We start from the raw sequence: 13819 nt of genomic DNA, 5'->3' as shown, positions 1-13819 counted from the left end.
TGTCTCCCTCTGGTGGCCGCTACGTGCACTACAACCGCACTGCCGAGGACAGAAAATGGCGGATGGCAGATCACTTGTACACAGGTATACGAGATAGGACAGGCATATACATTTGCACAACTTCAGAAAAAAATTAGCTATAGCCTATCAATCACCGTCATATTATAGTCCCTTATGCAAACACACATTTCAGAATTACAGTGCACTGCCACAAGACAAATGAAAGTACAGCATGGAAAAACTGATTTTACTCATTCAGGACATCCAAACAGGTGTTTACGTCCCCCCTGCTGTAAGGAAAAGGATACAGCAGCAGAGGTAGGTTACAACTGGCCACCCATGTGATGAAAGGAGAAAAAAAAAAAAAAATAAGGCTAATAAAGGAGAAAAAGCCACACACCACTTTGTGGAGCATCTTTATTATGCCACAAATAAAAGCCAGTAGTTCTGAAAGAGGACCTTGCGATTTTTTTTTTTTTAAATTTTTGTTTTTTTACTCACCAACAATGACATTCTGAAAATGGTGGAAGCTGATTGTGATATTATAGTACGTATAGTTGGCTGAGCAGTCAGAAATGGGAGTGTGGAGGAAAAGGCGGGTTGGGGAAGTAGAGAGGTAAGAAATGCAGGGTACAGTGGTGAAAATTGACAGTCAGGATAGGGAGTGGACGGGTTGAGCATGAAGGTTAGAACAGAAGTCGTTCATAAACCCATCTGGGAAAAAGAAAAACATGAAAAGAATGCACAGACACGCTGCATGACAAAAATTGCTTTACACAGTCAAACAAGGGGAATGCACACCAGTTCTGCTGAATATACCACATTTATTACTTTTGAACTGATTAATAGAAAGAGTGGGGGCAAGGCCACTCGCATCACTGTCTTTAGAAAACTGAGGAAGGAGAAAAAACAAAAACAAGAAAGCAGCCCAAAGCAACAATGAACTAACTTGTCCAAGAGAAAGAAAAAGAGGGTAAATAAAGTCCAATGAAGACTGTTAACAGAGGGCCCCAATTTTTTTTTTTTTTTAGACCATAAAATTATACACTGAGCAAGACTCATCAACTTAACATTTCTTCTGCTTTCAATCTCTTGATCCCCCCTTCCCTACTCTTCCTCTCCAGATCCTTCAGACCTCTACGTTCCCCCACACACTCCGTCCAACACATGCGAAAACAAAATGGAGGGCCATTCTGAACATCTGCAGTCCTCTCAAACAAAAACATGGCAAGCATGAAAAAGATTCTGGAGTGAGCGTAGTTTGACACCCGCCTACGATGAAAATCCACTGAGGAGGAAACTCCACTGGGTCCTGGTTGAAGACGTGAGCATCCTCAGAAGACGGGGGGGTGAGGAAGGGGGGGGGGGGTTACAAAGAAAATGAGACAAACTGCCCATTTTTGACTTTGGGACACTATCATAAGCCAACACTACAAATTTCTATTGGACTTGTGTGTTTGTGTGAGAATTACAGACTTGCTCTTGGACCATAAAAACAGAGGTTGATCCTTTCATTTAAAAAAGGAAAAAAGCAGCATAGGGGGGAAAGCATATGTAGTGGAATGGGGTGGGGCAAAAAAAAAAAAAGATTTCACCTAAGGATGCTATGCATTTAGTTGTAGTCCTATGAATAATCGTTTCCTTTTCTTTTACTACAAGTTCGAAGTAAGTCTTTAAAGTCAAAAGAAATCAAGAAAGTCTTCATTTAGTTTTTTTTGTCCTTGGTTAATTCTTCACCCCTATTAGAATTTCTTAGAGATCTGGATGTAATGATGTAATGGGGTGGACAGGGCTTTAGGGGGGGCCATTGCAGTCTTTAGACCAAAGCACCAACTGTTACTTGACTCGTCCTTGGCGCTCCTAGAACAAAAAAACAAAACAAAAAATACAAGTTACTCACAATAAAACATTTGTATTTTCAAACTACAGTTGACAAATCTGCACAGTCTCAGCTGCTATTTTTATTCCAATTCAGATACATTAATAAATACAGGTTTTAGATACTGGATTCCTGAGCAACATTCACAAAATGACTTAAAAATCTAAAATACATTTCAAGCAGTATCCATGTAAACCGCTTTTGCACACAGTGACAGATGAAACAAGTTACCTGAAGCCTGTAATGACTCCTGTTGCTTGGGTTGCTGGGATATGGCTCACTGCCTTGGACCTCCACCTGTCACACAGAGGAGTGAAAACTGAGCGTAACCGAACAGATTCAAAACAGACAAGTCACTACACTTAAGTCAGATCTTTGTCAAAAACTCGACCAAAAAGATTAATTAGAAACTTGTCGAGATTTTTTTTAAACGGAGCATTTTGAGAAGAGTCTGCTAACGTTGCATGAACCACAGCAGTTGGTCAAAAGCTAAAATGTAGATTACAACTCCGCCTACAGACGTCACACAGACAGTAGATTTAGATCAATGTCTCACAAAATCTAAAACCTAACTTTCACATTATACATTAACCAATTATTCTAAAACTGCAAAGTAATACTTTAACAATACATGCTCTGGATAAAAGACCTGACGTTTCATATACTGACAGATCTTTCACTGTTCTCAAGTCTGTATCGATGATGGCAGCTTAAGATACATAATTCTGCTGGCCAGGCTTAAGATTGTGTACAAACATGAGCCCCTAAATGTGATAAAAATTACAGTATTTCACATTTTATAAATGAATACCTGTAAAAAGCATTAAGGTACACAGTTGCAAAATGTTATATGAATGTTAAGGACTACAATTATAGCTGCTGCTTTCATTCATGTACAGATGTCTTGCTTGCTGTTATGCGTGCGAAAGCAAGCAGCAGATAAAGACTGATAAAGATAAATATTATGTATATAATAATATTTTAAAATAGGGATACTGAGCAACTCACTTGTTTCTAAATCTCATCATGGCTTTTAGGTACTCAACAGAAATCTTTAAGCAGCATTTTTGTGGCTTTAACAAGCTAAACACTACACTTCAAATGCATCTCTCAAACATACAAAGATAAATAGAGTAAATATAAAGATTAAACAAAACGTCTTGGCATGAACAAACTCAAATCACAACACACTGGAAGAGGTTTCTGTATCTAAAGAATACAACTGGCTTTTCTATATCCACTGGCAAGTAGGCAAATAGCAATTTTCAACAGGTTAACAACTGTTCTATTGAGAAAGGTAAACCAACAATATGTTGTCTTTGCATACTTTACCTTAATGGTTTTCCTAGGTTAGGTTAAAAAGGTTATGTGATGTGTAAAACAGCTGTGCAGGACATCAAAACCCGCAATAACAAACCCTTTTCACAATTAATAAATGAAAACAATTCAAATGAGTATCGCTGTATTATGTGAGTTGCAATACAATGCTATTTTTTTTGTTCCTTATGTTGATGCTGACAGTTTAACACAAAACATGCCAAACAACAGATTTCACCCACACCAAAATGTGTGTGTTCAAACATCAGGCATACAAAATACATTTCACAAATCTTCAGAGAGCTGCACAACTAAGCATGTTTTAGAGACAGGAAAAGATAAGGCTAGTAAGGCTATCAAAATGAAACAACCAAACCACAATACAAACCAACCATGTCAGTGTTCAGATATGTTCTCATGTAACGCACTGAATATTTCCTAACATTAGCTTTGAGTGAATATCACCAAATAAAATTATTTTTCTAATGCTCATTCTTCTGTGTCTGGTTTTCTATTTTAAAAGGAGGAGCAACACAAGTGATTTAAAAAAATAAATAAAAAACTCAACACCACAGTGAAAAACTGAGGAAGAAAAATCACAAAATACACTACGGTGTACAATAGCACTGAATTCTGACAATCCAGCTGTAAATCCTTGAGATGTTCCCGTATTCCTTTGTAATAAAAAAGGAAGGCTGTAGTGTACATGCGCTCAAACCACCTTCATATTCTGCATCTTTTTCAACAAAAGTTAAAGCAGAGCACTTATTTTCATTCATTCGTTTAATCATTCACTTCATTCAACAGTAACTTTGTTACCTTTTTCACACATTCTTCCTCCTCCTGACGCTTCTCGTAGTGAGAAAAGTCATCGAAGATGGAAGTGGTGTGTTTATATCCAGCGATGATCTTTAGCACCTGCCTGGCCTTGTCCAGTGGTACCTCCTGTGTGTCCCGAGAGTTGGTCACTGGCTTGTTTTCGTTGTTCTCCAGTCGAATGTGCCTTAACTGACTGTTGGGAACGTCCTTAACAAAGATCCAGCGCACATCAAAACGACCCTTCCACTTGTCCTGTGACCACACGCCAGCAGACGTGTTGTAGTCCACGGGTGAGCGCATCTCTGCTACGCCACAGAAGTGACCACTCCCATTGACACTGAACAGAAGATACAGCGGCCCTTTGCCACCCAACGAACGGTAAGCCGCATCGAGCCTCTTGTTGCCATGCTCCGTGCTGCACCAGATGTTGTACTTGATGGAGCGGTGGATGTCATCCTCGGAGTAGCTCTTGATGATAAACACCCTGCCCTGCTTGGGATTCCAGTCAAAGTCCTTGGGGTTATAGTTGTTGACCATGCGCAACTTCTCTAAGACTGGGTGAGGCTCAGAGGGGACCCCAGGAACCACACCAACACCAGAGGAAGAGGGAGGTGACTGGCCTGTACCACTCCCACTGCCATCCCCAAATCCATTGGCCCGGTTCCGTGGAGGGACCCAGCGAGTAGGTTGAGAAGGTTGCTGCTGTTGGCTTGGGGGAGGAGGAGGACCCTGGGAGAGTGGCGGCTGGGGTATCTGAGCCATACCTGGTTGCCCAGGTGGAAGCTGATGCTGCCCCATCTGGGAAACAGGTGGTACCAGCTGTCCATTGCTGAGGGGCATTTGTGGATTCCCTGCAGCAGTAGCTCCGGGCTGTGGGGAAGCCTGATTGGGAGGCTGCCCATTGCTGGGAATAGGGGGCACCTGCTGAGGGGTGGCAGCTTTAGGCATGGTGCCCTTGTTGTCCCAAGTGCCGATGTCCATGTTGTGTTTAATGGGCGGAGGGGGCAAGTTGGCACCGGCCATGCCACCCTTGGTTTTCAGCTTGGGTTGAGGCTTGGCTGGCTTGCTGGCAATATCGGCCCAGGAGGCGGGCTTGGCAGGGGCAATTGAGACAGGAGGCATGCTGGGAGGTCCTACAGATGACACAGGGCCAAGGGGACCCCCACCAGGTAAGCCAGAGCCAACCACCTTAGGAGCCATGTCCCCATTACCGCCAGGAGCAGCACCGCCGATCTTAAGCCCTGCCATGCCCTGGTCAAGGCTGTTCATACCAGGTGCCTTGTTAAGGGGCTCGTTGGCAGCAGGCGCAAACGGGGACTGTCCATCGATCATGGCACCCCCAAGTGAGCTGGGAGCGTAGGCATAGCTGCTGCTGTAGCCAGAGCTCTGCGGTGTCCCCGACTGTCCCTGAGAGCTGCTATTGCCCCATGCCGAGAAGTCGATGCCACTGGGGAAGAAGTTGAAACCGTGCTGGCCCAGGAAAGGGTTGCTCCCCAGGGGGCCTGGCTGGCCAAACATAGCGTCCGGGAGGTAGTGGGGCTCCCCATTGCTCAGCTGTCCATAGGAGGCCAGGTAAGGCATAGGAGGGTCCCCACCTGTGGACCATGCTGCCTCATTTAGGGAGTAGGAAAATCCTATGGAGGGGCTGTAGTAGCTGGGCATGTACGAGTCCGACATGGCCGTATAGGCATTGCTCTAATAGAGAAAGAATTTGTTTTAGTGACAAAATTTAAAAAACAAACAAACAGTTCTTTGCAACGACATTCAAACCTGAACGATAAAAGAACCCTAAACAATATAAACAATTTACATAATCTTCTGTTTGACATGTGTAAACTTCTAGTAGAGTCAGCTTAAGATAAAAGATGATTACAGTTAGTGAATTATTATTATTATCATTATTATTATTCTAATACACCAAACACAATAATGAAGCTTTCTCCATGTCCTTCCTTCTCTCTTCCAATCTAATCTGTCACTGAATGATACAATAAGAAAAAAGTCTAACAGCACAAAGGGATGGTACATTCTTCTCAGTGAAGGAAAATACAGACTCTATTCTTCTCCTCTACAGCCCACTTCAGAGGCAGTCTGTTAGTACACAAGGGGAACTCCATCTACCACACACTAGAAAGACATCAAATCCAAGGCCACTCAACCCTGAATAATCAACAAATGCGCTCATTCCAGCTGCACATCCTTAGGTCTTCCCGTATGCCTTAGTAATGCAAAAAGCAAAGATGTGCATACATAAAAGAGGAATCAAGGCCACCGAAACAAGTCAGTCTATAAGTGTGTACATTAATCTTCAGTTAGGGAAACTGGAGTTGTTGCAAAAAAAAGTTACTCTCAACTTTCCAGGCTTGTTTAATATTCAAAAAGGAAAAAAAGCTCTGAAATGAGTCAACAAATTAGTTGGCTTTGTAATATACTGACTCTGTAACAAAGAGATTTGCTACATGTACAATATATTCAGTTTATAATAATCCCACATTTCAAATATATCTACCAAAAATACTTTACACCAAGGAAGCATGTAACATTAATACATTAAGGATATTAGGAGCCAAACTGCAATGTCAGTAGTAGGATGAATCAAGGCATTTATAAACTGACCCAGATAAAGCTATCATTACTGTTGACTCCTGACACAAAGTCAACTACCTTTTTCTTAGATAGACTTTAAATTAACAAAGAACAGCCTTAAAATAAAAACTACTCCAGTCCAGGTGGAAGTTACAACCTCATCATCATTAGAGAGACCTAAATTAAGATGTATGATTAAACAACAAGTAACTTGAAGGTGTTTCAGTCTTTCAGTAATAAATGTAATTTGACAAACACCAGTCAAGAAAATCTTACCTGTCTGGCCTGAGTATTCAGGTAAGGCTCAAACTCATCGTCATTCAAAGTATCCTTTTGGGTCACAGCTCCGTTTTGCACTGAAAGGAAAACAACAGTGATGTAAACAGAGCATATGAAGGTTTATCTGACTACAGAGATCTGAGTGGTGAGAGACGTTACTTTATCTGGTCATTTCATATCAGCATCATCACAAATTGCATAACAAAAAATCACTTCCTGCAATTATTTATGGAGTATCACAGGAAAAGCCACCGAGCTGAGCACGATAAGACATCACCATACATAACTGCTCAATATGCTTCAAATTACACAGCATAAGCTTGCATAATGAGATGAATCAGCCCCAGTGAAGAATTAGATGCACTTGGAAATGGTTACATATCGTCACAAAATAACGCTCAAGACATAAAGACCCCTTCATCAAAACAGATCAAATGAAACATTGCACAGTTAGTGATTTCCAGAGCAGATGTATGTTTAACGCAGGTGCACCAGCGCTCCACGGTTTGTTTTTAAGTTTCGGAGTGCCTCTCTGTTATGGCTGACGTTACTGTGCTGGATGACATGGACTCTTTTAGAGCTTTTCAGGACATGGAAAAGTTAAATTCAAAAAACAAAAAACAGGTTAGCAAACGCTTGTTATCTAACATTACAGTCTGAACAGCATGATGACGGGAAAGCGTGAGGCCCCTTTTGGACAGGGGGGAAAAGCATGTCGGAAGACGTGTCATCTCGGGTTAACTTAGCAACCAGCTAACGTTAGCAGGCTAGCTCTGTGGTTAGCTGCATGCAGTGCGCAGCGTCTCCATGTTAACGAGCGCCAAGAGTCCTTTCAACATGACGGACCGGGCTAACATTAGCCGAGTGGCCAGCGTGAAAGGAGGGCACCTGTAGCGTAACAGTGCACGAATGTTTTATGGTGAACAATAGAGGGGGAGAGACTGGGTGCTAAGAGTGAATTCTCACACCTGTCAGTGCAATAAAAAGCGGTGAAAGTACAACCAGGAAAAAGGATGCTGATGTGTATCATGTTGCCATTTAACGTTAGCAAGTCAACAGATAGCTAATGCTAACTGTGGGAACCTCACAAGTGCCGTCTCGGGGATGTAAAGGTAACTCACTAATGGTGAGGAAACGGGCCGAGAGCACTCTTATGAAACATAATATACTAATATGTTTCATTGAAGTGGCAAATTAAATGCACAAATATTTAAAACCAACACAAGCGGGCCCCATTTGCCAAGCTGCTAGGAGACGAGCTAGCGCATCCGCGCATGCAAGATTTTCAAAGCGCACCGTAAAAAGATCCGCATTCACTGAACCCAAGTCGACAACGTTACACAATATGAGCTCTTACCTTTATTAGCTTGGCCTTTCGGTCTCTGGATTGGGTCCAGGTGATTCATGAAGGTTTGATTTATGAGAAGAGAGGAAGGGGAAAAATAGATGAAGAGATATATTTTCAGCAGTCAGTTCCTTTAGCAGGTGGTCAGGCCTACTGCACTACTGAGCCACAGCCGCTGCCTCTGAGCTAAGCTATCCTCGCTAGCCGTCGCGATGCTGAGAAATTTGGCCCTCGTAAATGTTCAGAAAATACCTCTCTTTACCTGTTCAAGAAGGCTGCTGGCTGACATGTCTTTCCCCCCCGGAGCCTGTGTAATTGTATTTACTCCTAAATAAAAGCGGCAGGGTGTAGAATTGGTCTAGCTATTGAAGAGTTTCAGCCAAGCGCCCCTATCTCTCTACAGAGCCTGGTTTCTACACAATGGCGGGCTGCAGTTTGCTTGACAGACTCCTCAACATGGCTGGGCGGCCCTCGTCAACCCACGATGGCATTTATTTACAGCGGACACACGCCCCCCAATGGCGCGGAGGAGCCACGTTAAAGCCGCTACCTGTCACACGAGTCATGGCATAATGTGGAAATTAAATTAGTATTTACAATCTAAAAAATAAAATAGATATGTAAATTAACCCATAATTAAAACGCAACTCATTATAGATGCTTACAGATATTTGTATTTATAAGATATGTATTTTTATTATATCTATTGTCTATTTTTATTTTATCAGATGTCTATTTTTATTAGATGTTTACTTATTGTTTTTTATTCTTTATTCCATTTTTTATTCTTTGTTATTTATTTATTCTATTCTTAAATCGTCATTTTGAATATGAACTTCTGTAACGCATTAATTTCCTGGATCAATAAAGTATCTATCTATCTACTATTATTCTATCTATCTATCTATCTATCTATCTATCTATCTATTATTATGAAATGTTATTAGATTATATTAAACAGTCTGATTGAATTTAGTTGTCGTGTACAGAATGGGAAGAAATAGGCCAAATAAAACTATATTCATCCTTTGCTTTAATTTCAAAGATCCCAATAGGGAGTTAAGTGTAATATTAAATAACCAATAGATCAATACTGTCATAAGAGTAGTCTACCATATAGTCAAAGGTATTTGATGACCTGCGGTTGTCAACCCCACTCGGGGTCGTGATACAAACTGGTGGGATCACAAGGTAATTTATGGGGTATAAAAATACATATTTCTCAAATGACACTCATTTGTATTCTTAAAAGTTGTTCCGGTTTTAAATGTTTTATTTATAATATAAAACCTGTTTTATACACCTAATATATTTCGTCCCAAAGAATATTTATAAAAAAACTGGTTGGCCACTATACACCATGATGACAAGAAGCTAAGTGGGCATCTTTTATTTTAAAGGGAACAACCAAAGGAGTCACCGTACAATAAACTTGGACATGTATGTATGCATTTTTAAATTGGCTAGTATTCCCTTTCAAATTAAATCAGATTCTTCTTAGTTCACTTATATTAGGCCTGTCGATTATAGATTATATCAAATGCTTTCTTTAATTTTTTCTCTAAAAACAACAAAAAGCATTACTTGCCATTTCATGCCCCTGCCACAAGGTGGACCCATAGTCACAATCATGACACAAGTAAGGCAGTGAGGAGAGGGGTAGCCTGTGTGTACTGTGGCAATTATCACAGGTGACACGCATTCAGGACCAGTTGTCTGTTTCTCTTTTGAATCTCACTAAAAAGGTATTCTACTAACTCACATACACATAAAGCATCATCAGCAGATCCTTTCATGGTTGTTAAACTTGGTTTACAGGCTGATCATATGTGAAGTGAAGTGCTCTTGTTGGTGTCCATCCAAGCTCAGGCAATTCGGACACTAATTAGAAGTGTCTCTATATGATATTGTCTCAGTTTGTGAGACATCCTTTATAAATGCACCAAGCCTATACCTGCTCATTCAAAAACCCTTATGAACATCAAAATAGAATACATTAAACTCTTTGAGTCTCATTCATTTTTGATCTTGAGACCTTTGTATGGATCTACAAGCAGGCAATAATGCTAGTTTTTCTCTTAACAGCTTCTTTTTTATATCAGGATCTTTCCATCTATTAACATATATTTGAACGTGTTCTTTAATTAACATACATGTGTTATTTTTTTTACCTTTTATATATATATATTATATATATGTTTTCTTAATATATTATATGTTGTATGTTATCTTGAGTTGTAACGAAAGTAATTTCCCCCCGGGATTATTAAAGTATTTCTGATTCTGATTCTGATATTATCAACAGTCATTAGATACCCTTATTTTCTTTTTTTCTTATACAAAAGTTGACATCATGGAGGGCACCCCTGCACCCCAAGCTACTGTACTTATCATTTTTCAGGGGCAGGGTTTGGTCAGATGGCATGTGACTAAATGGTACCTAAGAACACATAACACAGGGTCAGGAATAACCCCACCCTTGGAGTCCCACAAACATGCACACGCATACACTCACACATATCTAAACCCTGCAAAGAGCAGAACATCGGTGCAGATCACAAGGCCTCCTCAACAGAGTTATGTTTTATTTTAAATTCACATGCATAACTCAAAAAATGTATGCTGAGTGAAACTGAAAAAGACATGTCACTGGAGCTATGTGTATGAGTGTTTAAATTAGGACACAGTGTATGAATAACACAGGCAAATAGGGATGGCAAACCAGTAGCAGTGACAAGACGTTTGACTTGTGAAACATGCCTGGGACAGTAGCATGGCATGCATGTATCATATTCCGCCTTTCAACTCTCAATCATTTTTGGGTGGTTGACTTTTTTTCCCAGGGGCTTGTTGACTGGTGCGGATTGGACAGGTGGCACAGAATGGAGAAGAGCTGGCCATTTACCAGCCAATAAAAATAGCTGCGGTCTCCATGATGTCACCGGTGAGTAAATCATAGCTCCTGACTCTAGATGGAGAAATAAAATAAGAGACAGATAAGAGGGGCCGTATTATTTTCTAACAGTTTCATGTTTCTTGTTACCTGTCTGCATGTCTCTGTTATTTGGGAAACTTATTTCACACTAAAGAGCTTTTTATCTTCTCTCTCTCACTCCAACCCTGTATCGGTTTTCGAGACGTATTTCTCTTCATGGTCCCACCTTTTGTGTTATGTCTGCATGTTCAGTGGTATGTAAATCTATATAACCAGGAAGATAATAAAAGACCAGACAACGAAAGACCACGTACCTCACGCCAAACTGCCTTCTTCAGCTAGTCACACTGGCTGCAGTTGCCAGAAAGGGTGTACAAACTAAAGCCGGAGTCTGATCTCACTCCCATACCTGGCATTCTGAAGCCACAACACCATGCTGCCGATGTGGAACCTGATCAGTCGTAAATCTTCTCTGTTTGACCATGTGACATGCCACATTTGTGATTCTGCCCTCCGTCCACCCTTTGAATCTCTTTCCCTCCACCCGCTGCCTCCAATAGTTTCCTTCTAACTGCAGACCCCTCTGGCACGCTGAAGTAGGAATGTCAGGCAGGAAGGTGACAATCCCACATGCCCAGATTAGTGTTTCTGTGTGCATCTTTCATGTGTTTGTACCTGTTCCTTTGGCTTTATGTGTGTGTTTGTATCGAGAGTGTGAATTTGTGATTGTGTGAGCATAACTCCAGTGACCCAGTGGCAGCGCGGCGGCAGGGTACCCTCAGTAATAGGATGTTAGGAATGTAGCACTTGTCAGACTCTCTGAGGATGCTGTTAATTCACATTCTGTCCATTTCAGAGGGTTAGCCTTTAATAAACAGTAAACATTGAGTGTATTTACCTGTGTGGAAGCTCTCTCTGTGTTTGTGTGTGTGTTGAACGAAACATTACCTTAAAGGTTCAGTGTGTAACATTTAGGAAAATCTATTGGCAGAATATATTAAATATAATATGTATAACTAGGTTTCATTATTGTATGAACACCTAAATAAAGAAGTGTTATGTTTACTTTAGAATGAGTGTTTTATATCTACAAACACTGCAGGTCGCCTGTCATGGAGTCTGCCATGTTGAACTGCCATGTTTCTACAGAAGCCTAGAAGGGACAAACCAAACACTGGCTCTACATATATCCGCATTTTTCACGGGTTTTGTGGCCACTGTAGTTTCTCTGCAACTACACCACTAGATGCCACAAAATCCTTGGACCTTTACGTTTTTGGAATTGTATAAAGTATAATTTGTATAGTGTTTCAGGTTTCACGCCCCTGCAGTTGGTTTTCAAACTGTGCTGCTGTGAACTGAAACTAATGACAATGTAAAAATGCATTAATCAATGTAAAAAAAGTAAGTATGCTGTAGAAAATGGTTGGCAGTAATGTAAAAGGGCATGGTTTGTAATGAATGGGCTAAAAAAATATGATCCTATAAATTCTTTATTTATATTTAACTGACTTCTAGTATCCTGGACACTGGTGGTCTGTGCGGACAATGAGGGAGTTGTTTTTAGGGAGAAAATAGCTGCACACTTGCACATTCTATCACAGTAGATTTATCACCAACATTTGTGTAGAAGGATGAACAAGCCAAACCTGTCCATATGTGGCCCTTTGTGTGTGTGTGTGCCAGGGTGTCTGTGTTTCCGATGACACTTAGTGATGATTTTGAACAGCTGAGATGAGTTTGTGTGGAACTGGACAACGGGGCAGCTGTACATCTCTTAGACATACGCACACACACACACATACACACACGTACACACTGAGGCATATAAACAACAGTGGAATCCTGAGGTCCGACCCCCTTGGGACCAAGCCAGACTGAGACCTTAATAAAGGCCTTGTTGTTTCAGGAGGTAGCTTATATGGTTTTAGGTTCATATCTCAACAAGCCCCGCTTTACAGACAACCACCATAAGTTTACTGATTACATTGTCCTCATTTGCATTTACATTCATGATTCTTCAATTGTTTTTTATATTAGGATGTTTTACTTTATTGGTCATGTAAGCGGTTGATAAAAATATATGTTTGCACTTATATCTTTAATGTACTCCGGTAATTGTAGCATAGAGTATAAACTATTAATGGTGGTGTTGCAATGTGAATAGTAGTCTAAATAAAACCAGGTTGCCACTAGTACCTCAACTGGCCCTGCAACATCTCAGCCAATCAGAGACTTTGCCTGGTCAGACCTCTTTTAAAAGAGGCAGGGCCTAGATGAGCTGGAGGGTCACAAGGAGTGATGTAACCTGTGTTTATTTTCAGCATATACACGTAAATGTAGACACACAGACACCTCCACACACACTTGTGCATGCACGCACACACACACACACACGCGCACACACATACACACACACACAGAGCAACTGTAGACTCTTGCACATACTGTTCTTTACATGCAAAGATTTTAGCATGCACACTTAAGTATCACTGACAAACACAAGTGTGCCGACTGACTTAGTTTTGAACTTTGGGGTCTCAGCCATGTTTGTGCAAGCTGGTTGTCTTTTGCCCGCTTCCTAGTTTGGTCTGTCGATGACAAGTGTTGCGGCATGTATGTGCACATACACCACCCGTGGTACACACACACACACAAT

At 40.9% G+C, this 13819-nt stretch overlaps 1 protein-coding gene across 1 annotated transcript; it reads right to left on the bottom strand.

Annotated features, from left to right (window-relative positions):
- Window positions 1-399: 399 nt before the first annotated feature.
- ythdf2 (YTH N(6)-methyladenosine RNA binding protein 2) lies at window positions 400-8694 on the bottom strand. Its single transcript, XM_035673584.1, has 6 exons — window positions 8488-8694; window positions 8238-8262; window positions 6878-6957; window positions 4016-5710; window positions 2111-2176; window positions 400-1860 (listed from the first exon to the last, which is right to left on the bottom strand). The coding sequence occupies exons 1-6, from the start codon at window positions 8512-8514 to the stop codon at window positions 1837-1839; spliced, it is 1917 nt and encodes a 638-aa protein (XP_035529477.1). The 5' UTR covers window positions 8515-8694; the 3' UTR covers window positions 400-1836.
- Window positions 8695-13819: the final 5125 nt, after the last annotated feature.

The sequence above is a fragment of the Morone saxatilis genome, unplaced genomic scaffold, assembly GCF_004916995.1.
Source record: "Morone saxatilis isolate NCDOM2014 unplaced genomic scaffold, NCSU_SB_2.0 Contig3, whole genome shotgun sequence".
In the NCBI taxonomy this organism is placed as follows: Eukaryota; Metazoa; Chordata; class Actinopteri; family Moronidae; genus Morone; species Morone saxatilis.
This window is presented reverse-complemented; position numbering and strand designations above follow the sequence as displayed.

What these genes read in the sequence shown, in the direction of transcription:
- ythdf2 (XM_035673584.1), bottom strand. Translation starts at nt 8,514, where the DNA reads ATGTCAGCCAGCAGCCTTCTTGAACAG. An exon ending in CCAGCAGCCTTCTTGAACAG is followed by an intron (nt 8,263 to 8,487) that starts GTAAAGAGAGGT and finishes GACCCAATCCAG; the next exon opens with AGACCGAAAGGCCAAGCTAA. An exon ending in GAAAGGCCAAGCTAATAAAG is followed by an intron (nt 6,958 to 8,237) that starts GTAAGAGCTCAT and finishes TTTTCCTTTCAG; the next exon opens with TGCAAAACGGAGCTGTGACC.